Source organism: Bos indicus, chromosome 18 (assembly GCF_029378745.1).
Source record: "Bos indicus isolate NIAB-ARS_2022 breed Sahiwal x Tharparkar chromosome 18, NIAB-ARS_B.indTharparkar_mat_pri_1.0, whole genome shotgun sequence".
NCBI lineage: Eukaryota > Metazoa > Chordata > Mammalia > Artiodactyla > Bovidae > Bos > Bos indicus.
In genome coordinates, this window is record NC_091777.1 from 57072215 (window position 1) to 57096167 (window position 23953).

At 49.1% G+C, this 23953-nt stretch overlaps 1 protein-coding gene and 1 long non-coding RNA gene across 7 annotated transcripts; one reads left to right on the forward strand and one right to left on the reverse strand.

The window, feature by feature from the left end:
* Positions 1–499: 499 nt before the first annotated feature.
* Positions 500–3826, forward strand: LOC139177302 (uncharacterized). 3 transcript variants are annotated; one of them, XR_011561792.1, is made up of 3 exons: positions 500–1549; positions 1740–1784; positions 3192–3826. It is a non-coding gene; the product is annotated as an uncharacterized lncRNA (long non-coding RNA). The 3 variants fall into 3 exon arrangements; XR_011561791.1 differs by having other exon boundaries at positions 1743–1784; XR_011561793.1 differs by lacking the exon at positions 1740–1784.
* On the reverse strand, positions 3217–9708 carry NAPSA (napsin A aspartic peptidase). 4 transcript variants are annotated; one of them, XM_070772213.1, is made up of 11 exons: positions 9552–9701; positions 8732–8822; positions 7284–7460; positions 6984–7125; positions 6748–6871; positions 6442–6560; positions 5899–6098; positions 4706–4828; positions 4354–4498; positions 3690–3788; positions 3217–3503 (listed from the first exon to the last, which is right to left on the reverse strand). In XM_070772213.1, exons 3-11 carry the CDS (start codon positions 7388–7390, stop codon positions 3312–3314), a joined length of 1251 nt encoding a protein of 416 aa, XP_070628314.1. In that variant the 5' UTR covers positions 7391–7460; positions 8732–8822; positions 9552–9701; the 3' UTR covers positions 3217–3311. The 4 variants fall into 4 exon arrangements, with proteins under 4 accessions (XP_070628314.1, XP_070628315.1, XP_019833988.2 ...); XM_070772214.1 differs by lacking the exon at positions 7284–7460 and having other exon boundaries at positions 9552–9699; XM_019978429.2 differs by lacking the exons at positions 7284–7460; positions 8732–8822 and having other exon boundaries at positions 9552–9708.
* Between the last annotated feature and the right edge of the window lie 14245 nt (positions 9709–23953).

Sequence of the window (23953 nt, forward strand, 5' to 3'; positions counted from 1 at the left end):
GAAACCTGCAAAGAGTACAAGGCTATCGGAATGGACGGAGCGGTGGAACCTAGAACGGGAAGTCTTGGAGGCCAAATAACCTGGGAGAGAGTCTTAAGGATCAGCAGGGCCTTAAAGGGGGTAACGCGGTGAGGGAAAGGGGACAAGGTATAGATAACGGCAGACTGCAGCCAGGAGAACCGAGGGATGGATGGGAACTGGTGAGGAGAGTCTTAAGGGAGGCGGAGGGGAGAAACCATTAAAACACCGGGAAGCACAGTCTAGGCTGAGGAAACAGGCGGGGCCGATAGGAAATTGGGCGGAGTCAGGTGTCAGAGCGTCCTGGAGAGAGGGCGGGGAGACCGCGGCGGGGCCAACGGAGGGCGGGACCAGAACTAGGCGGACCGCCTAGCAGCGGGTCCGGCCCCGCCCCCTGGGCGGGCCTAGCCGCCGGGTAGTAGAGCGCAGGCGCGGGGCAGGGGCCGGGCCAGCGGCTGCTGCTGGGGCTGCGACGGCCGGAGGCGGTGCCTGTGGGAGGGAAGGGGGCTGGTCAGGGGCTGCGGGCCTCCCCGCTCTGCACTATCCCCGGCAGGTGCGGCGGCTGGTTGGTATCGCCTCCCTACACATCCCCGCTCCGGCTTCTGTGTCTCTCATCAGTGTCTCTTTTTCTCTGAATATCTGTCCCCCCGCCTCTGCCCTTTATTCCTTTGAGACTCTGACCCCTCCTTTCTAAGTCTCTGCGCTCCCTCTGGGTCTCTGTCCCCCTCCTCCGAGTCTTACCTCTCTGCTCTCTAAGCCTCAATCTCCTCTCCCCGGACCATGGCGGGGTCTTCCACCCTCAATGTCTTTCTCTTGGCCTCTATCTTCTTCTCTGATTTCTCTCTCTCTGGCCTCTTTCTCCTCTCTTGGGTCCCTGAACTCTTCTCTCTGGGTCTCTTTTCCTTCCTGTCTCTGTCCTTCCTCTTTGTGTTTCTGTCCTCAATACTCCCCTCCCGCCAGGGTCTCCTCCGTCCTCTCTCTGGGTCTCGGTCCCCCCAGCTCTTGTTCTCTGACCACCTCCTTCCCTGCGTCTTTTCCCCCTCTTCCGTCTCTTTCGCCCCTCTGTCACTGCCTTTTCTCTTTCTGTCCTGTCTCTTTCCCTCCCTTGGGTCTCTACCCCCTTCTCACCCGTGCCTCTTTGACCCCTTTCTGAATCTGTCCCCCTTTTTCTGGGTCTCTGTCCCCACTTCTTTGGGGCTCTGTCCTGCTGTCCTTTGGCCTCTGTCCCTCTCCTGGATCTCTGTCCCTCTCTCTCTGGCTCCCACTGAATCACCCTCTCTAACCCTCATCCTGGCCAGGACTCGAGGCTGCGTCACTGCAGAATTGCAGAAGTGGGGCCCGTCCTGCGGATCTGGGAGGTAGTTTCCTTCGACTCCCCCACCCGCAGACCTAGGATCCCCCACTGCCCCCTGACCCAGTGTTCTCGGGCAGTCGTCAAGCTCCCATGGGACCCGAGAGGACATCGGGACTTCCTACTCTTCTTCTGCTCCAAATTCTGGTGTATCCCTAGGCAGAAGCTGTGAATCCTGAGGTGAAGGAATGGGCTTGGGTTGAGTGAGGCTTTGGGGGCAGGTGGGGGTGGGGATGGATCCTAGTAAAGGGGTTGAGTGGGCATTAGGGGCTGGGAGTAAGCGCTGGGGTAAGGACCTAAGTCAAGTATCCCCCCCTTATACCCTCCCCCCCAACCCCACCCCAACTCTGTACTTTTCTGCATTTGACAGCAGCCAGGCACTGGATCAAGTTACCAAATCAGCATTTTTGCAAAGGTCAGAAGGTGTGGAAGAAGGTGCCCGGGCAGAAGGGAGGGGAGGAGGAAGAAGCGAGGAGGCTGAAATAGGGGAGAATATGGAATGAGACTCGGGATTAGAGACCATGGGATGAGGGGAAGAGGTTTGGTCAAGGATGATCCAGATTCCATCAGGCCCTGGGAAACGTGGATGCCCTCACTTCCATATAGCCCTCTCCAGGCCCCACCGGGGTATGAGGGGGGATTTATGAGCCTGGATTCTCCATCCATACGGAAGGCTTCTGACGGCATAAGGAGGGCTTGGGCTATGGGACACCAGCTTGGCAAACAGACCAGAGGGAAGTGGACTCGATTTTTGGCGACAGACACCAGGGGAGGGGAGGTCAATGTTCACGTCTTCAGACCATTTCCCCACCCCTCCTCCTTCCCCATCTATCCTTTCCCAGGCCTTCAAGACACAAAATTCCTGAAAGCCCCAAACTCTCACCCTCATCATCCTTGGCGCCCCCTCCTAACTCTCCCTCTCTCATTCCCCAAAGCCCTGGAATTGTTTCTGACTTCCAAGACCCCTTCCTTGTTCCTCTGCCCACATTCCTACCAGATCCAAATCCAGGACGGACAGTCTCCCCCAGGCACTAAAGCTGAAAATGTGGGAACTCTCTGCCTCGGATCCTTGATCCCTCCGAGAGACCCTCCGAGTACCTCTCCGCTGTAATCTTTGAGTCCCCGTCTCCCTTGTCCCCCGCCTTCAAAACTGGGACTTGGGCTGTCTTACCACCCCCGGACCCTGAGCCTTCTCCCCCCCACCCCTCCTCCGTACTCACCCCAAGTCGAGGCGGGGCGGGGATGGGGGAATCCGGGGCTGGAGGTGGGGGGAGGGGTGACCCAACCCCGGCAGCTCTGGGCAGCTAGAGGCTGCGGAGGGGGGAGTGACATCATCGCCGGAGGAGGGGCGGCTCAGCTCCCCCACCCACCCGGGGGCTTCAAGCCCCGCCTTTTTGGCGTACCCAGGGGTCCCGAAATCCCAAAGGTCGAGAGGAGGAACAGGAGATAAAGTGTGCGGGAATGGTATGCCCTCCCCTTAGAACAAAGGTTGGGAAACCCTTTACGGTTTCAGACACCCCCCCCCCCCCCCACTGCCACCTGTCGCTGCGGTCGCGACCTGTCGCCTCCTACGCGTGTTGTGGCTACGCCCGCCCACGTCAGAGCGTGAACACCGCTCAGACTCCAACGTCCGTGATGCTCTGCGGCGTCGGGTGCCTTTGAGGAGAGGCAGTGTAGGCGAGGGGCTTCATGGGCTTCGTAGTACAAGATCCTTCCACTGGTGTGATCTGGTAGAAAAGGAGTAATGCCTTTCTGTCTCAACTCCAGAGAGCCGGACACTAACTTTTTTCTCCCCTTAAAATCTCCCCCTAAAAAAAAAAAGAAGAAGAAGAAGCGACCTCGATAAGTTTGATGTAAATAGTAAATCTTTTACTATCAGGGTGTGCGCATGCGCCCAACCAGAGCCTCAACCTAAGGACTGCGCCTGCGCAAGCTCGCCCCTTCACTGTCTTGTTCCGCGAGGTCGAGCGCGGGCGAGCCCAACTTGGGCGCCGCTTTTCCTGTCGCCACGGTCGAAGACGGCCACGTAGCTACCCAAGAAGACATCACCGAGGATCCAGAAGGGCCCTGAGGGCGGAGGCACGTCCAGAGCCATGAAGCCGGACAAACAGACACTGAAGCCACTCCGAGTAATCTACAGGGCGATAAGACCAGTCACAGGTGTCACGCTCACCGGCCTGCCTTCCTCCTAGGAGCCAGAGCTTCGCCCTGCCCACCCCTAGACGTGTTTCTGTGCCTCTTGCTTGGACCTAGTGACGTCTCACTCCCAGCCCCACCCTTCCAAACGCGCCACTCTGACGTCATTATGACGGCCACCTACCTGGATGACGTAGTCCTGGGCCGTGAGGTTAAACCAGACCCCCCCAAGAAGGAAGGAGACTGGGGGGAGCGTTGGGATTTTCGAGCATTCGATGTAGTACTGAGGAAAAAGAGGAACAAGTCCGAAATGAGGGATTCCTTCTCGGCTCAATTTTTTTCTGTGACTCCCCAGTGCCGCAGGGTCATGTCCATTTTGGGCAACTAGGTGTTAAAGACCTTGTGTGGTCAAGATCTCCTGTCTTCTGTAGCCTTACTGGCTCTTCCTCACTACTGTATAATTGTTGCCACTTATCCTAGGCTCCCATTTGATCAGGTCCTCTTTACCTCTAATTGAAAATCAAAAGCTGGTGGCCCACGGGCCATATTGGGCCTGCAGGTATATGTAACTAGTCTTATACTCATTATGTTCACTCACTCTCATCCAGTAAACCTGGATCACCATCCTCTCCTATGCACTGTGACACTCAGGATAGACTCTAGGGAAGTGTCTTTGCTTTCTCCCACTACTCCCTCCAACCTCCCACTCACAAGGTCCAGTGCTTTCTGCCCTGGGATGCCCTCCTACCCATCTGATTCCCACCCTCAGGCCATAGCATCCTGTACAGTGACCACTGTTAAATCCCTGTGAGTCTCCCCAGCCCATGTGCACCAGACCAGGTCCTCACCTTCCCCATCAGCAGGGGGACTGCCCCAATGGCTTTCTGCAGGGCCCGGATCTCCTCAGTGGGTCCTGTGATGAGAGACGTGCCTGTGTCCAGAATGGCAGCACAGCCCCGGGCACAGAGAGTCAGCCCTGTGCCCACCTGAACACTGTGAGGCAGAAGGGGGCAGTCATTAGAGCGGGCATCCTACGAGGCAAGACCCCCAGCCCTCTCTTCCCTCAGACCTAGGAGTCCAGGCCCACAACCCCTTCTCCATCAGACCCAGGAATGTGGATCCCCAACTCCCCTTTCCCCAGGACCATGGAGTTTAGGCTCTAGCCCACTCCTCCTAGACCTAGGAGGCCAGGTTCCTCACCGCTCCATGTGGATCTGCCAAAAAGCAGGGATCGTGACTGGCACAAAGGTGAGGGGTGGGATGTAGTGTGCTGGGTCTGAGCCACCCAGGACCAGCTCTCCTCCATCAGCTGCCTCAGGGTTCCTGCAGAGGCAGACAGTCATGGGAATTTCTCCTGTTAGCCCCAGGAAAGGCCAAGGGAGGGACTTCCTGCCAAAGGGGTGGTGTCTGGTTTCTAGGTGGGATAGTGGGATGCAGGCAGGACCTCAATGTGGGGACTGGAAGCAAGGCAAGAAGTGAAGAGAAATGGGGATTTTCTTGGGGGAGGTTAGGATTTCAGGGTCTTGGGGGGCTTCTTGAAGTGGGCATGGGACTTCTTGATTTGCCCATAGAAAGTAGGACTTTGAGGGGAGTAGAGCATTGAGATTTCTGAATTGGCTCTGGGTGGCATGATTGAGAGGAGTGAGGCACCCCAGGTGGATGATGAGACTTTCTGAATTGCATGTCTAGACATTCAGTGGAATTAGACTTCAGCTGGCTGAGAGTGGGAATGGGGGTTGCGGGTGAGGACTTCCCAGAAGTGTGGAAGGACAGGATCTACTAAGTGTTAGGTGGAAGAATTCTCTGGCAGTCCAGTGGTTAGGACTCCGCACGTCCCCTGCAAGGGTCACCGGTCCGATCTGTAGTTGGGGAACTATGCTGACCGGGCAAAAAGAAAAAAAGTGGATAGGACTTCCTGGGTTGGACATCTAGATAACTAAAAGACATAGAATTTCCTCCCTGCAGACTTCCTGAATGACAGCTGGGGTTTTTTTGAGTGTAAGGTTTAAGCTTCCTAAAAGGTAGATGGGACTTCTTAGGTTAAAAGGGGCAATTCCTGACTTCTGATGTGTGTTCCCAAATGTAATTGGGATTTCTTTATGCTGAAATGGGGTTCTTAAATTCAGTATTTGATGGGGTAGGGTATGGAATTTCCTGGTTTGAGTTTTGAAATGTGGAACATTTTAAATGATGGTGAGTTTCTTCAATAGGTCTCAAGGTGTTGCTTAGCGAGTGGAAGTTCTGAATAGGGTCCAGGTGTTTCTCCTATTGGGACAGTGACTTCCTGAATGGAGGGTGGGACTTCCTTTATTGGGCAAGGGACTTCCTGAAGGAGGGCAGAACTTCCTTCTTGGGACTAGAACTTAAGCGGAAGGTAGACCCTCATCCGTTACCTGTTGAGGTAGAAGGAGAAGACAGGCTTATCCAGTAGGCCCTGGTCCACCAGTCTGTCCAGCGGGGGCCGAACTCCTCCCACGGCCAGAACGGGAAAACCGAGGCCCAGTATCCCATCAAAGTGGGCAAAAGTGAAGACCAAGCTGGGCTCCCACAGAGCCTCCCCAAAAGTCACTGTTGCACCTGTGATTCCCCCAATCTGGGGTAGATTCAAAAGGAGTGAGTTACTTCCAGGAGGACGTTACCTACATAACTCTGAGGTCTCCCAAACCAGGGCATGAATCCCAGATCGGGTCCTCAAAACCCCCTGAAGCTGTGAACACCTCCAACTGCCTAGGAAGCTCTGCCTGGAAAAGCCCCACCGCTGCCTAGGAGGCCCCGCCCCACCCTCCTTCCTCCAGGAAGCCCCGCCTCCCATTTCCGAAGCCATGTCTGCCTGTTTACCCAGGAGGACCCGCCTCTCCAAACCCCTCCCTAAGCCAGATAATGTTAGAAATGGGCTGCTTCTAGGCTCCCGCCGTCCCGGGAAGAACGTCACGCACAGTCAGCTTGTCCTCACTCAGGATGCCGGCTAGGCGCCCGGTTCCATATTGAATGGCAAACTTGGTCCCATTGGACCGGAAGGAGCTGGAGGCTTTGGGGTTGAAGCGGTGGTGGAGCCCTAGGTTAGAGGGTCAGGGAGATGTCACTGGGGAAGAGGGGTCTTCCCGGTGCCTCCTGCCCCTCTGGCCAACTCACCTGTGAGGGTGTGTCGGAAGGCAACAGGTCTTCAAAAACCCTAAGACCGGGCCCCGCCCCCCTTCTCCCTTTGCCCGAGTTCAACCTTAATTTCCCCTATGAAAGCTCACAGCAGGGTAGACTGAAGAAGTGGCATCTCACAGACGGAACCCAGAGATTGGAGGAGCCAGTGTCAAAGACGACAGAGAAGTTTTGTGGGGGGGTCCCCAGCCCAATTTCCCCATAATACTGGACCTGATGGCAAAACAGGAGAGGTTGTGGATGAAGAGCTTGACTTGAAGGCAGGAAGGGTGGGGTGGGGGCTGGGGGAGGTTGGGGGGGCAGCCTCTGTAGGGCTGTGACTTACATTCATGTAATCGGAGAGAGGCACAAAGAGGGACTTGTTCCCAGGGGCTGGAGCCCCCAACCTGGGGGGCTCCGCTAGCTTCTCCCATCCCCTCAGTGGGTTCAGGGCCTTGAATCCAATATTGACTCTTCGAAGTGGGATCCTGTGGGGGAAGAGATGCCAACAGTTCAGGAGCTACCCTTTATAGAGATCCTCCATAACAGACTGCCCCAAAGAGGATATGATGACAGTGTAAACATTTCCATGGTCCTGGAGTAATGGTCACTACCCGTTCAGTTCAGTCACTCAGTCACATCCGACCTTTTGCTACTCCATGGACTGCAGCACACCAGGCTTCCCTGTCCATCACCAACTCCTGGAGCTTGCTCAAACTCATGTCCATCGAGTCGGTGATGCCTTCCAACCATCTCAAACTCTGTCGTCCCCTTCTTCTCCAGACTTCAACCTTTCCAAGCATCAGGGTCACTGCCAGGAGCCCTACAAAAGTGACCTTCCAGAAAACCCCCACCAAACACCTACCAAACCACAATGACAGATTCCCCCTGAAGACTCTCCCAAGAGCAAACCATCCCAAACAGACTCTCCCCAAAATGTTTCAATAAAAGACATTCCAAATGATGTAAAATAAGCCATTCCAGAATGGACGTACATGAAGTTCTCCCAAGATTCTAACATATTCAGGGCGGGGTGGGCAGATGGATTGAGAGTTTGGGATTAGCAGATGCAAGCTGTCAATATTTTTAATATTTTATTTATTTGGCTGTGTCAGGTGTTAGTTACTGCACACGGGGTAGTGGCCATTGTTGCAGCATCTTTTAATTGTGGTATGTATTAAGTGCAGCATGCAAACTCTTAGTTGTGGCATGGAGGATCTAGTTCCCTGACCAGGGATCAAACCTGTGCCCCCTACATTGGGAGCCTGGAGTCTTAGCCATTGGATCACCAGGAAAGTCCCGGAAACTATCAATATCATATATATAGAATGGATGAACAGCAAGTTCCTAGTGTATAGCACAGGGAACTATAGTCAATATCATGTAATAAACCATAATGGAAAAGAATAGGAAAAAGAATGTATATAGGACTTCCCTGGTGGCACAGTGGATAGGACTCTGCCAGCCAGTGCAGGGGACATGGGTTCCATTCCTGGTCCAGGAAGATTCCACGCTCCACGAAACACCTAAGCCCATGTGCCACAACTACCAAAGCCCACAGGCCTAGAGCCCGTGCTCCCCCACGAGAGAAGTCACTGCAGGGAGAAGCCCTCACACCACAACGAAGAATAGCCCCCGCTCGCCGCAACTGGAGAAAACCTGTGCAAAGCAATGGAGTTCCAGCACATCCAGTGGTTGAGACTCCAAGCTCCCACTGCAAGGGGCGTGGGTTCCATCCCTGGTCAGGGAACTAAGATCCCACATGTCTCAACTGAAAGGTACTATGCCACAGCTAATAGATCCCACATGTCGAAGAGAAGGTCCTGTACGTCATAACTAAGACCTGGTGCAGCCAAATAAGTACATATTCAAAAGTGCAATTGGAGAAGGCAATGGCAGCCCACTCCAGTACTCCTGCCCGGAGAATCCCAGGGACAGAGGAGCCTGGTGGGCTGCTGTCTCTGGGGTTGCACAGGGTCGGACACAACTGAAGTGACTTAGCAGCAGCAGCAGCAAAAGTGAAATAAATTTTAGAACTGCTACTTTCTGATTGAGTAGGTGTCTAGGACGGAGCCCAAAGATTTGCGTTTCTACCAGGTTCCTGGGTCCTGCTCACGCCAGTGCTGTTGGTCCTGAGTCAACACTCAGAGAGTCTCTTTGCATTAACTTGGGAAGTGGCCATGATCTATTAGGTTGAAAAAGTAGGTTAGCGAACATCACGTGCCGTAATCTTTCTGTACCTGCTTGTGGTTTCTCCTTGGGGCTCTGCTCTCCGCAATGCCCTCCCCCGATCCCCCCGCTCCCCGCCATCCATGACTCAATCTTTGAGAGGCTTAAGAATATGAAGTGGGGATAAAATGTTTCCTGGAAGAGTAGACCCCCTCTTGCCATTAAGAGTTCCAGAAAGTGGAGAGAAGAGAGGAGAGGAAGGGAAAGACTGGGGGAGCCATCAGAGGTGGGGGTGAGTTCATAGGGGTCCCTAAAACGGGACTTCTTGAGACCTCAACAGTTTGGAAGATGAAAAACTGGGGGAGTCTCAATTTAAATGTCACAGACCTGTCTCTCCAAGTTTTGTTGGAAGAGGGATGTCACAGGTCTGAAGATTTCAGCATCAGATGATCACAGCTCAGAGTGGGACCAGCAGAGTCCTTCCAAAAATGTGTACTTCGGGATGGGCCTCAACCCAGGGTCTCAGGGTGGAGGACCCTGGACTGAAAGGGCTTGGGTCTCAGGAGAGATCAGGGAGGAGCCTTCAGTGGGTGAGAGCCCAATTCAGAGACCCAGGAACCGAAAAGATAGGAATCATGGATGCTGGGGTGCCAGGTTTGGAGTCCCTGAACTGGGGAGCCCTGGACTTGAGGGCAAGAGGGAGAGCATCTGTCCCAGGTTTGAGGGTGGTGGGGGTCCCCAGTACCGGATCAGCGAGGCCCTGGCGGGCTCCAGGGTCAGGAATGGAGGCGGCAGCAGCAGTAGCAGCAGCAGCGGTGGCAGAGACATCTCCAGGGACCCGTGTGGACCCAGGCGACCTGCAGCTCTGTTTTCAGAGCCGTTTTCTGTTTTCAGGGCGGAGACTCCACCCTGGTCACTGCCCACTCCACTAAGACATGGAGTTTTTGATGGGTGATGTGGGGATAATGGGTGGTGCTTTTGAAGGGATGTGCAGAATATTTCTGTAGGGTCTCCGGAAATATTATCCTATGTTACTGGCGTGGTGGAGGGTCTTCTGTGCCCTGCCCCCTCCATTCTTTAGATATTGTCTCTTTTACTTAAACTTTCACTTCATTTTTTTCTGAGACTCATTAACCACAAGGGTTTTCTTGGGCCACAAAAGGGATGGGCAGAGTGTTTGTGAAGGGTCTGGGGGGAGGGTGAGAGAATCAAACTGCCAGAGTACCAAGAACCCTGCTTCTTCTTTTTTTTTTGTAAGGTTTTCTTGGTGTGGACTGTTTTTAAAGTCTTAGTTAAATTTGTTACAATATTGCTTCTGTTTTCTTTTCTTTTCTTTTTTCATGCGTCGTGTGGGATTTTGACTCCTGACCAGGGATCGGACCTGCACCCGCTGCACTGGAAGGCAAAGTCTTAATCATTAGACACCAGGGAAGTCCGAGGACCCACTTACTGTCTTATCTGGAAAATAATGAAACACACACACAAATAAAAACAGTTCATAGTCCCATTGCTGTGCTGTGGTTAGTTGCTCAGTCATGTCTGACTCTTTGTGATCCCATGGACTGTAGCCCGCCAGGCTCCTCTTTCCATGGGATTCTCCAGACAAGAATACTGGAGTGGGTTGCCATGCCCTTCTCCAGGGGATCTTCCCAACACAGGCATCAAACCCAGGTCTCCTGCATTGCAGGCAGATTCTTTACCGTCTGAGCTACCAGGGAAGTATAAGAATAACTCATAGTGTCTGTGTCTGCCCCCTTTCCCTAATTAAATATTGAGAAGTATCCAAAAATCCAACTGAAAAGTGCCCTAGATTTCTAGATACCACCCTCAGAGTTTCTGATTCCAAAGGCCCAAGATACAGCCCAAGAGTCTATCAGAAAAAAAAAATTCATTTACATTATTACAACTGTATTAATGGTATTTCCATTTAAAAGGATTGATTAGAACTGGAGAAAAGCAAACTTAGGAGGGTGTACTTGTTAGTTAATGCTGTGTAATAAATCATTCCCAAACTGAGTGCTTTAAGACATAAACAGCACTGTTTACAATGGCCAGAACACAGAAGCAACCTAAATGTCCATCTACGGAAGACTGAATAAAGAAGATGTGGAATATCTGGAATATTACGCAGCCATTAAAAAGAATGAAATGACTCCATTTGCAGCAACATGGACGGACCTAGGGAGAGTCATACTGAGTAAAGTAAGTCAGACAGAGAAGGTGAAGTATCATATGACATCCCTTATGTGTGGAATCTAAACAAGAAATGATACAAAGGAACTTATGAAATAGAAAGAGACTCACAGACTTAGAAAACAAACTGATGGTTCCTGGGGGGAGGTATAGTCAGGGAGTTTGGGAGGGTCATGTACACACTGCTATATTCAAAAAGGATAATCAACAAGGACTTACTATAAAGCACATGGAACTCTCCTCAATGCTATGTGCCAGCCTGGATGGGAGGGGGTGTGGGGGACAAAGAATACATGTATGTATATGGCTGCATCCCTTCACTGTTCATTTGAAACTATCACAACAATATTAATTGGCTATACCCCAGTACAAAATAAAACGTTGAAAATTTGGAAAAAAAAGAAATAATCATTTATTATTTTTTTGATGAGCTTTCTGGGTTGGAAATTTGCAAGCAGCTTGACTATGCACTTCTGGTTCGTGGGGTTGCAGGCAGATGTCAGCTGAGGCAGCCATCATCATAGAGCTTCAGTAAGGCCAGAAGATCTGCTTTCAAAATCTTGTTGGGACTCCGTCTCTGGACTTTGGGTTTCCTTTAGGGTGTTGTAGCTTAGCTGGATGCTGGAGGAAAGGGATTGTCAAGGGTGAAGTTACAAAGAGGGAGGGCCTAGGACCCTCGAGTTTCAGGAAGCATTCTCAACAGCACCATGAGGAAGTGGGGGCATTCAGTGAAGAGGAATCCTAAAGGAGCAAAGGCTCAAGTGTTGCACAAATAATGATGCAACAGAGAGAAGGAAACACTGCAAGAAGGAAATGTTTGGGTAGGGAGAGGAGAGGAGACTCAATGTCAAAGTGGAGCGGTTGGCCTCTTACAGATTGTCCAAACATGCTCACGGGAGGGGCAAGAGTACACCTCTGCAAGTGAGCTGTAGTGTCCCTGGGGCCAGCCTAAGGAAGTTTCTTTCTGATTGCTTCTATTTTTTTCAGCAAAAGAAGAAGTGAGAATGAAGAGCGGGGAGAATGGCTGGAGGTTTAGAGAGAAGAGATGAGAAAATTATTTCTTAGGGGCTGGAGAGGAAAACGGTGGCAGCCTTGCAGTTTGGTTCTGAGTATTTGCAGCCGCACATTTGAAACATGTTCCCTCCTGAGTTCAGCTGGGTGGGAGCAGGCACAGAGAAGGCAGTGAGTTCATTTCAACCAGGGTTGGGGTTTTGCCAGGCAAGTATGACTGAGGGAGAAAGAGGAAAGGAGATCATGTCACTTGGGCAAGGGCATGATTATGGTGGTTGACCACAGAATCTATGCAGTCTAAGGAAGGGAGGACATGGGAGGAGATGAGAGAAATGGGGGGGGGAAAGGTGGGATCTAAGAATCAGAGATACCAATGGCATTCCTGAATTGAAAGAGGAGAGTGAAAAAGTTGGCTTAAAGTTCAACATTCAGAAAACTAAGATCATGGCATCTGGTCCCATCACTTCATGGCAAATAGATGGGGAAACAGTGGAAACAGTGTCAGACTTTATTTTTTTGGGCTCCAAAATCACTGCAGATGGTGATTGCAGCCATGAAATTAAAAGACGCTTACTCCTGGGAAGGAAAGTTATGACCAGCCTAGATAGCATATTCAAAAGCAGAGACATTACTTTGCCAACAAAGGTCTGTCTAGTCAAGGCTATGATTTTTCCAGTCGTCACGTATGGATGTGAGAGTTGGACTGTGAAGAAAGCTGAGCACCGAAGAATTGATGCTTTTGAACTGTGGTGTTGGAGAAGACTCTTGAGAGTCCCTTGGACTGCAAGGAGATCCAACCAGTCCATTCTAAAGGAGATCAGTCCTGGGATTTCTTTGGAAGGAATGATGCTAAAGCTGAAACTCCAGTACTTTGGCCACCTCATGCGAAGGGATGACTCATTGGAAAAGACTCTGATGCTGGGAAGTATTGGGGGCAGGAGGAAAAGGGAACGACAGAGGATGAGATGGCTAGATGGCATCACCGACTTGATGGACATGAGTCTGAGTGAACTCCGGGAGTTGGTGATGGAGAGGGAGGCCTGGCGTGCTTCAATTAATGGGGTCACAAAGAGTTGGACACGACTGAGCGACTGAACTGAACTGAACTGAACTACATGATGTGGCACTAGTCCCTGCATGAAAACAACTTCAGACATGCAAATGATACCACTCTAATGGCAGAAAGCAAAGAGGAACTAAAGAGCCTCTTGACGAGAGTGAAAGAGAAGAGTGAAAAAGCTGGCTTAAAATTCAACATTTAAAAAATTAAGACCATGGCATCCAGTCCCATCACTTAATTGCAAATACAAGAGAAAAAAGTGGAAACAGTGATAGATTTTCTTTTCTTGGGCTCCAACATCACTGCGGTCAGTGACTACAGCCATGAAATTATAAGACGCATGCTTCTTGGAAGGAAAGCTATGATAAACCTAGACAACATATTCAAAAGGAGAGACATCACTTTGCCAACAAAAGTCCACATAGTTAAAGTTATGGTTTTTCCAGTAGTCATGTACGGATGTGAGAGTTGGACCATGAAGAAGGCTAAGTGGCAAACAATTGATACTTTTGAACTGTGGTGCTGGAGAAGACTCTCGAGAGTCCCTTGAAAAGCAAGGAGATCAAACCAGTCAGTCCTAAAGGAAATCAGTCCCAAATCTTCATTGGAAGGACTGATGCCAAAGTTGAAACTCCAATATTTTGGCCACCTGATGTGAAAAGCCTACTCATTGGAAAAGATCTGATGCTGGGAGAGATTGATGGCAGGAAGAGAAGGGGGAGACAGAGCATGAGATGGTTGGACCGCATTATCAACTCAATGGACATGAGTTTGAGCAAACTCCGGGAGATAGTGAAGGACAGGGAAGCCTGGCGTGCTGCAGCCCAGGGGGTCACAAAGAGTCGGCGACGACTGAGAGACTAAAGAACAACCTCCCTGGCACTGTCTGTTCTCATTCCCCCCCTCACTCCTAGTTATTCCTCAAACATCCTAGACACGCTCCTGCCTTAGGGCCTTTTCACAGGCTGTTCTGTCCTCGTGTTTTCCCTCCAGAAAAATCTTACTCATTCCCTCTCTTCCTTCAAATCTTTGCTTAAATTCCACCTTCTTAGTGATGTCTACCCTGTCTACCCTATTGAATATGGAAACCATTCTCTTCCAGAATTTCCAATCTTTTTTACCCAGATCTATTTTTCCCCCATAGCTTTTTAAAAATATATATACCTTTTCTTTGAAGTTTATGTATTCGTTTCTGGCTGTGCTGGGTCTTTCACTGCTGTGCATGGCTTTCTCTTGTTACGGCCGATGGGGGCTACTCTTCATCGCCTTGGGCTGGCTTCTCCTGTTGTGGAACACAGGCTCTGCGTGTGCAGGTTTCAGTAGTTGTGGCATGCGTGCTTTGCTGCCTCGAGGCATGTGGAGTCTTCCTGGACCAGGGATCGAACCCGTGTGCCCTGAATTGGCAGACAGATTCTTAACCACTGGACCACGAGGGAATTTGTCCCCGTAGTATTTGACATCTAACATTTCACTAACTCCAATTAACACAACATAACTAATGTTATCAGTAGTAAGCCACATGCTTCTTCGATGCAAGGGCAGGGATCTTGGTCTATTTCCCTTGCCTCTCTGTCCACAGCACCTAGGACAGCACCTGCTGCTGCTGCTGCTAAGTCGCTTCAGTCGTGTCCGACTCTGTGTGACCCCATAGACGGCAGCCCACCAGGCTCCCCCGTCCCTGGGATTCTCCAGGCAAGAACACTGGAGTGGGTTGCCATTTCCTTCTCCAATGCAGGAAAGTGAAAAGTGAAAGTGAAGTCGCTCAGTCGTGTCCGACCCTCAGCAACCCCATGGACTGCAGCCTTCCAGGCTCCTCCATCCATGGGATTTCCCCAGCAAGAGTACTGGAGTGGGGTGCCATTGCCTTCTCCGAGGACAGCACCTAGCATCTTGCAAAGACTCAATAAATATGTTTAATGATCCACTTTGAGCACTGGTTACTCTGAGAGATTTACCTGACACAACAAAGTGGAGGGCCAGTTTTCTCTACAATAACTCTTACAAGCAGCTAGAATACTCAGTCTTGACACCTCGGGGTCCCCTCACCCAGATTCAGCATCTCCCATTCCCAATTCTTAGGTGGCACTAAGGGTAAAAACCAGATGTACGAGACGTGGGCTCGATCCCAGGGGATCAGGGAGATCCCCTGGAGAAGGGCCTGGAAACCCACTCCAGTATTCCTGCCTGGAGAATCCCCATGGACAGAGGAGCCTGGTGGGCTACAGTCCATGGGGTGACAAAGAGTCGGACATGACTGAAGAGACTTAGCACAGCATAGAGAAAACTCTTGAGAGTCCTTTGGAATGCAAGGAGATCAAACCTGTCAATCCCAAAGGAAATAAGGACTGAATATTCACTGGAAAAGACTGATGCTGAAGCTGAAACTCCAATACTTTGGCCACCTGATGGGAAGAACTGACTCCTTGGAAAAGGCTCTGATGCTGGGCAAGATTGAAGGCAGGAGAAGGGGACGACAGAGGCTGAGATGGTTGGATGGCATCCCCGACTCGATGGACCTGAGTTTGAGTGAGCTCCGGGAGTTGGTGATGGACGGGGAAGCCTGGCGTGCTGCAGTCCTTGGGGTCGCAAAGAGTCTGACCCGACTGAGTGACTGAACTCAACTGAACTGAACTGAAAGGACTTGCCTGCAACTCCATAAATGGTCACAAGGTGGTGCTGTGGGCCATTTCGTCAGTCAAGATTCGCTCTTTCCCTACCTGACACCTCAGTTTCTTTTTGAGTTCTAGCTTAAATTTTTTTCAAACTCTAGGAATTATACTCCTAATGAGACAGGAGATAGGTGGGCTCCAGGCTGAGCAGCTAGAGTTCATCGTCTGTGGACAGATGCTCCAAAACAGCGGGAGGGGAGCTTCCTTGATGGTTCAGTGGTAAAGAATCCACCCGCCAATGAAGGAGACATGTGGGATCTTCCTGATCCGGGAAGATCCCACATGCCGTGGAGCAGCTAAGCCCGTGGGCCACAACTACTGAGCCTGTGCTCTAGAGCCCGAGAGGCTCAGCTACTGAGCCCATGTCCTGCAACTACCGAAGCCTGCGTGCCCTAGACCCCGTGCTCTGCAACAAAAGACGCCACCACAATGAGAAGCCTGTATTCACCGCAGCTAGAGAAAGCCCGTGTGCAGTAGCAAAGATCCAGTGTAACCAAAAGTTAATTACTAACTTAAAAAATGAACTAAAGATAGCAATATTACATGTCAATCCCAAACTTCCGATCTATCCCCCTTCTCTTAGCAAAGCATTTTTAAAGGCAAAGTGAGGGAAGGCTGTCCCAGGGTATGTGATCAGTTCGTGCACAGTTCTCTGCTTGGTTGCTGTTCAGGTAATGGGATAGTTAACAGTCTCACTTTCAGTCTGTTATCAGTCTCAGCCTGTTAACAGTCTGCAATCATCAAGTAGTTTACTTCTTACATGTGGTGGTGGTTTTTAACATCTGAAAAACTCAGGAAATATACATGAGATACTATTCTCTGGGTATTTCAGAGAGACTCTGCAGTAGAGAATATATGGAAGGGGTCTGTCACGGGAAGTCCCCCCACAGCCCTGAATGGTTTCAAACTGAGACTGAGTGACTTGCCCCAAAATTGTTGTCCATCTTCAGACCATTTCAGCCCTTGACACTTTTTTCTAAGAGTGAGAAGTTAAAAAACAGTTTCACCAGAATAAACATAGCTCACAGATAATGAGTCTTCCCAGGTGGCTCTAGTGGGAAAGAACCTGCCTGCTAATGCAGGTATACTTAAGAGACGCCAGTTTGATCCCTGGGTCTGGAAGATACCCTGGAGAAGGAAATGGCAGCCCACCGCAGTATTCCTGCCTGGGAAATCCCATGGACAGAGGAGCCTGGTAGGCTGCAGTCCATAGGGTCGCACAGAGTCATACACAACTGAACTGACTTAGCGTGTACACATACTGAGCTCCTTATTTGAGCCCGGCAATGTTCACCACTTTTTATTTCATTTAATCATAATGACAAGTTCAATTCAGTTCAGTTGCTCAGTCGTGTCCAACACTTTGCGACCCCATGGACTGCAGCACGCCAGGCTTCCCTGTCCATCACCAATTCCCGGAGCTTGCTCAAACTCATGTCCATCGAGTTGGTGATGCCATCCAACCATATTCTCTGTCGTCCCCTTCTCCTCCTGCCTTCAATCTTTGCCAGCATCAGGGTCTTTTCCAGGGAGTCAGTTTTTCACATCAGGTGGCCAAAGTATTGGAGTTTCAGCTTCAGCATCAGTCCTTCCAGTGAATATTCAGGACTTATTTCCTTTAGGATTGACTGGTTCAATCTCCTTGTAGTCCAAAGGACTCTCAAGAGTCTTCTCCAACACTACAGTTCAAAAGCATCAATTCTTCGACGCTCAGCTTTCTTTATGGTCCAACTCTCACATCCATATGTAACTACTGGAAAAACCACAGCTTTGACTAGACAGACCTTTGTCAGCAAATTAATGTCTCTGCTTTTTAATATGCTATCTAGGTTGGTCATAGCTTTTCTTTCAAGGAGCAAGGGTCTTTTAATTTCATGGCTGCAGTCACCATCTGTAGTGATTTTGGAGCCCAAGAAAATAAAGTCTCTCACTATTTGCACTGTTTCCCCATTTGTTTGCCATGAAGTGATGAGACCAGATGCATGTTCTTCATTTTTTTCAATGTTGAGCTTTAAGCCAGCTTTTTCACTCTCCTCTTTCATTTTCATCAAGAGGCTTTTCAGTTCCTCTTCACTTTCTGCTATAAGGATGGTGTCATCTACATATCTGAGGTTATTGATATTTCTCCTGGTGATCTTGATTCCAGCTTGTGCTTCATCCAGCCCGGCATTTCTCATGATATACTACTCTGCACATAATTTAAATAAGCAGGTTGACAATATACAGCTTTGACATACTCCTTTCCCTATTTGGAATCAATCTGTTGTTTCACATCCAGTTCTAACTGTTGCTTCTTGACCTGCATACAGATTTCTCAGGAGGCCAGTAAGGTAGTCTGGTATGCCCATCTCTTGAAGAATTTTCCAGTTTGTTGTGATCCACACAGTCTAAGGCATTGGTGTAATCAATAAAGCAGAAGTAGATGTTTTTCTGGAATTCTCTTGCTTTTTTGATGATCCAGTGGATGTTGACAATTTGATCTCTGGTTCCTCTGCCTTTTCTAAAACCAGCTTCAACATCTGGAAGTTCACGGTTCACATACTGTTGAAGCCCGGCTTGGAGAGTTTTGAGCATTGGTTTGCTAGTATGTGAGATGACTGCAATTGTGCAACAGTTTGAACATTCTTTGGCATTGCCCTTTTTTGGCATTGGAATGAAAACTGACCTTTCCCAGTCCTGTGGCCACTGCTGAGTTTTCCAAATTTGCTGGCATATTGAGTGCAGCATTTTAATAGCATTATCTTTTAGGATTTGAAATAGCTCAAGTGGCATTGCATCACCTCCACTTGCTTGTTCATAGTGATGCTTCCTAAAGCCCACTTGACTTTAGACTCCAGGGTTTCTGGCTCTAGATGAGTGATCACACCATCACGGTTATCTGTGTCATGAAGATCTTTTTTGTATAGTTCTTCTGTGTATTCTTGCCACCTCTTCTTAATATCTTCTGCTTCTGTTAGGTCCATACCATTTTTGTCCTTTATTAAGCCCATCTTTGCATGAAATGTTCCCTTGGTTTCTCTAATTTTCTTGAAGAGATCTCTAGTCTTTCCCATTCTATTGTTTTCCTCTATTTTTTTGCATTGATCATTGAGGAAGGCTTTCTTATCTCTCCATGCTATTCTTTGGAACTCTCCATTCAAATGGATATATCGTTCCTTTTCTCCTTTGCCTTTCCCTTCTCTTCTTTTCTCAGCTATTTGTAAGGCCTCCTCAGACAACCGATTTGCCTTTTTGCAGGTCTTTTTCTTGGAGATGGTCTTGATCCCTGTCTCCTGTTCAATGTCACAGACCTCCATCCATAGTTCTTCAGACACTCTGTCTATCAGATCTAATCCTTTGAATCTATTTGTCACTTCCAGTGTATAATCATAAGGGATTTGATTTAGGTCATACCTGAATGGTCTAGTGGTTTTCCCTACTTTCTTCAATTTAAGCCTGAATTTTGCAATAAGGAGTTCATGATCTGAGCCACAGTCAGCTCCCAGTCTTGTTTTTGCTGACTGTATAGAGCTTCTCCATCTTTGGCTGCAAAGAATATAATCAGTCTGATTTCGGTATTGACCACCTGGTGATGTCCATGTGTAGAGTTTTCTCTTGTATTGTTGGAAGAGGATGTTTGCTACGACCAATGCGTTCTCTTGGCAAAACTCTATTAGCTGTTGCCCTGCTTCATTCTGTACTCCAAGGCTAAATCTGCCTGTTACTTCAGGTATGTCTTGACTTCCTACTTTTGCATTCCAGTCCCCTATGATGAAAAGGACATCTATTTTGGGTGTTAGTGAAGAGGAAAATTTAAAATTTTTACATAACCTCCTGCTTCTTCTGCCTCTGTAACTCAGCTTGCTCCCTGCAAAGTCTAGATCATGTAGGTCTCAGAAAGTGGGGACTCACAACACTAGGAACTGGAGCTTATCTCACTCACCCTTGTCCTGCTCTTTGCAATCACCCTAGCCCCTACAAACCCACGAACCTGCTTAATCATGCCTGTCGGTATACAAAAACACTGCAACGCCTTTGTTCGGGGCTCAGAGCTTGGAGTGTTAACTCCTTTGGGCCTGCAGGCGTAATAAACCTGAGTTCTCCGAGTGTGGTGCTTGGTTTCTTGAGTACTGGTTTCTGCAACATTTCTTCTAGAAGGTCTTGTAGATCTTCATAGAGCTGTTCAATTTCAGCTTCTTCAGCATTACTGCTTGGGGCATAGACTTGGATTACCGTGAAATTGAATGGCTTGCCTTGGAAATGAACAGAGATCATTCTGTCATTTTTGAGATCGCACCCAAGTACTGCATTTCAGATTCTTTGTTGACTATGAGGGCTACTCCATTTCTGCTAAGGGATTCTTGCCCACAGTAGTAGATATAATGGTCATCTGAGTTAAATCCATCCATTCCAGTCCATTTTAGTTCACTGATTCCAAAAATGTTGAGATTCACTCTTGCCATCTCCTGTTTGATCGCTTCCAATTTACCCTTGATTCATGGCGCTAGAGTCGGACACAACTGAGCGACTTCACTTTCACTTTTCACTTTTACGTATTGGAGAAGGAAATGGCAACCCACTCCAGTGTTCTTGCCTGGAGAATCCCAGGGACGGGAAGCCTGGTGGGCTGCCGTCTATGGGGTCGCACAGAGTCGGATACGACTAAAGCGATGCAGCAGCAGCAGCAGCATGGACCTTAGATTCCAGGTCCCTATGCAACATTGTTCTTTACAGCATCGGACTTTACTTCCATCACCAGTCACATCCACAACTGGGTGTTGGTTTCGCTTTGGCGCCATCTCTTCGTTCTTTCGCGAGTTGTTTCTCCACTCTTCTCCAGCAGTACACAGGGCACCTACCGAATGAGGAGTTCATCTGTGTTGGTTTCGCTTTGGCGCCATCTCTTCGTTCTTTCGTGAGTTGTTTCTCCACTCTTCTCCAGCAGTACACTGGGCACCTACCGACTGAGGAGTTCATCTGTGTTGATTTCGCTTTGGCGCCATCTCTTCGTTCTTTCGCAAGTTGTTTCTCCACTCTTCTCCAGCAGTACACTGGGCACCTACCGACTGAGGAGTTCATCTGTCAGTGTCATGTCCTTTTGCCTTTTCATACTGTTCATACTGTCCAGGAAGATGGTAGAAGGGGCGAAGTCTCATTTAAAATCAAACCCCATGCCCACCAGAGATGCTCAGAGGGTTCAAACAAACCCTTGTGTGCACCAGAACCCAGAGACCCCACAGAGACTGAGTCAGAACTCTGTGTGAGTGTATCCTGTGGAGGTATGGGTCACCAGTGGTCTGCCACAGGGGCAGGGGCTCTGGGTGCGGGAGACTGGTCACACAGCCTGTGGCATAAGCCCTCTTGGAGGAGGTCTCCATTAACTCCACCATCAAGCCACCGAGCAGATGACCCACAAACTGCAGAACAATTATACCAAAGAAATTATCGCACTGTTAAGAAAGTTCTAGGATCCACAACAGATCTCCCAACTTGGGGATCCGGCAAAGGGACTGAGAACCCCCAGGGAAATTTGACTTTGGAGGCCAGTGGGATTTGATTACAAAACTTACACAAGACTGGAGAAAGAGACTCTTGGAGGGCACACACAAAGCCTTGTGTGCACCGGGACCCAGGAGAAAGGAGCAGTGACCCCACAAGAGACTGACCCAGCCTTGCCTGGGAGTGTCCAGGAGTCTCCAGCAGAGGCAAGGGTCAGGAGCACTGATGAGGCAGTGCCGGGACCTTGTGAAGGAGGTCGCCATTATCTTCATCGCCTCCACCATAGTTTGGTCTCAGGTCAAACAACTGGGAGGGAACACAGCCCCGCCCATCAACAGAAAATTGGATTAAAGATGTACAGAGCATGGCCCCACCCATCAGAACCAGACCCAGTTTCCCCCACAATCAGCCTCTCCCAACAGGAAGCTTCCATAAGCCTCTTATCCTTATCTGTCAGAGGCAGACAGAATGAAAAGTGTCTTCCAAATGTTCAAGAACTTCCAGATGTTGAAGCTGGATTTAGAAAAGGCAGAGGAACCAGAGATCAAATTGCCAACATCTGCTGGATCATTGAAAAAGCAAGAGAATTCCAGAAAAACATCTACTGCTTTATTGACTATGTCAAAGCCTTTGACTGTGTGGATGACAACAAACTGTGGAAAATTCTTCAAGAGATGGAAACACCAGACCACCTGACCTGCCTCCTGAGAAATCTGTATGCAGGTCAGGAAGCAACAGTTAGAACTGGACATCGAACAACAGACTGGTTCCAAATAGGAAAAGGAGTACGTCAAGGCTGTATATTATCACCCTGTTTATTTAACTTATATGCAGAGAACATCATGAGAAACGCTGGGCTGGAGGAAGCACAAGCTGGATTCAAGATTGCCAGGAGAAATATCAATAACCTCAGATATGCAGATGACACCACCCTTATAGCAGAAAGTGAGGAACTAAAGAGCCTCTTGATGAAAGTGAAAGATGAGAGTGAAAAAGCTGGCTTGAAACTCAACATTCAGAAAACGAAGATCATGGCATCCGGTCCCATCACTTCATGGCAAACAGAGGGGTTAACAATGCAAACAGTGACAGACTTTATTTTCTTGGGCTCCAGAATCACTGCAGATGATGACTGCAGCCATGAAATTAAAAGATGCTTGCTCCTTGGAAGAAAAGCTATGACAAACCTAGAGAGCATATTGAAAAGCAGAGACATTAGTTTGCCGACAAAGGTCCATCTAGTCAAGGCTATGGTTTTTCCAGTGGTCACATATGGATGTGAGAGTTGGACTGTGAAGAAGCTGAGCGCCGAAGAATTGATGCTTTTGAACTGTGGTGTTGGAGAAGACTCTTGAGAGTCCCTTGGACTGCAAGGAGATCAAACCAGTCATTCCTAAAGGAAATCAGTCCTGAATATTCATTGGAAGGACTGATGCTGAAGCTGAAGCTCCAATACTTTGGCCACCTGATACAAAGAACTGACTCCTTGGAAAATACCCTGATGTTGGGAAAGACTGAAGGCAGAAGGACAAGGGGATGACAGAGGATGAGATGGTTGGATGGCATCACTGATTCAATGGACATGAGTTTGAGCAAGCCCCAGGAGTTGGTGATGGATAGGGAGGCCTGGCGTGCTGCAGTCCATGGTGTCACAGAGAGCTGGACTCGGCTGAGCGACTGAACTGACTGACTGTTCTTGGGGTCCTCAAGGTAAGAATACTGAAGTGGTTTGCCATTCCCTTCTCCAGTGGACCACTTTTTGTCAGAACTCTCCACCATGACCCGTCCATCTTGGGTGGCCCCGCACGGCATGAGGCCATCCATTTTCATAATGACAGTGCACCACCCAACTCTCGTTGGTCTCAATTTACAGATTCGGAAACTGAGGCACAGCAATAGTGAATAACTTGGCTCAGCATTACACCCTGAGGAAGTGGCAGAAATACCCATTCAGCCACTCCCCTCCCCCATATTCCTGTTAGCCCTCCTTTTACTGGCAAACCTCCTGGGATGGGAAATTCCACAACTTGAAGCCCAAGCCGAAATGGCGAAAACATCTGCAAAAGAGCACGGAGCATGTATTATCATTAAAAAAATACATATACACTGGATATAGATCATATACACATAATACAGATCTGATTATCATGTGGGAAAGACTTTGGAATAATTTCCATCTTCTACCTGTTCAAGTATTCTGAATTTTTCATTTGTTTTTTGTCCCACTGCTCGGCTTGCAGGATCTCAGTTTCCCCACTAGGGGTCGAACCTGGGCCACAGCAGTGAAAGTGAAGTTTTGTAAGTCAGTTGGGACTTGAACCCATACACTGGGACTTGATGCCAAAATCTTGGCTCTCTATGCACCAAAGCCAAACAGAAATAGAGACAGAGTTATGGAGGAGAAAGAAAGAGTTGCTGTATTTATTTGCCAGGCAACAGGGGAATACAGTAGGCTAGACCCTCAAGAACCGTGCCCTGGTGAATAGACAGGTTAATCAGGCCAGGGGATATGATAAGGATCAAGGCAGTAACAGCCTTCCCTGGTGGTCCAGTGGTTAAGAATCAGGTGGTACAGGTTCGATCCCTGGTTTGGAAAGATCCCACAGCTCTGAGGCAACTAAGCCTGTGCTCCGCAGTAAGAGAATAGCTCCCAATCTCCGTAACTAGAGAAAGCCTGAATGCAGCAATGAAGACCCAGCACAGGCATAAATAAATATGTATATTTTGTAAAAAAAA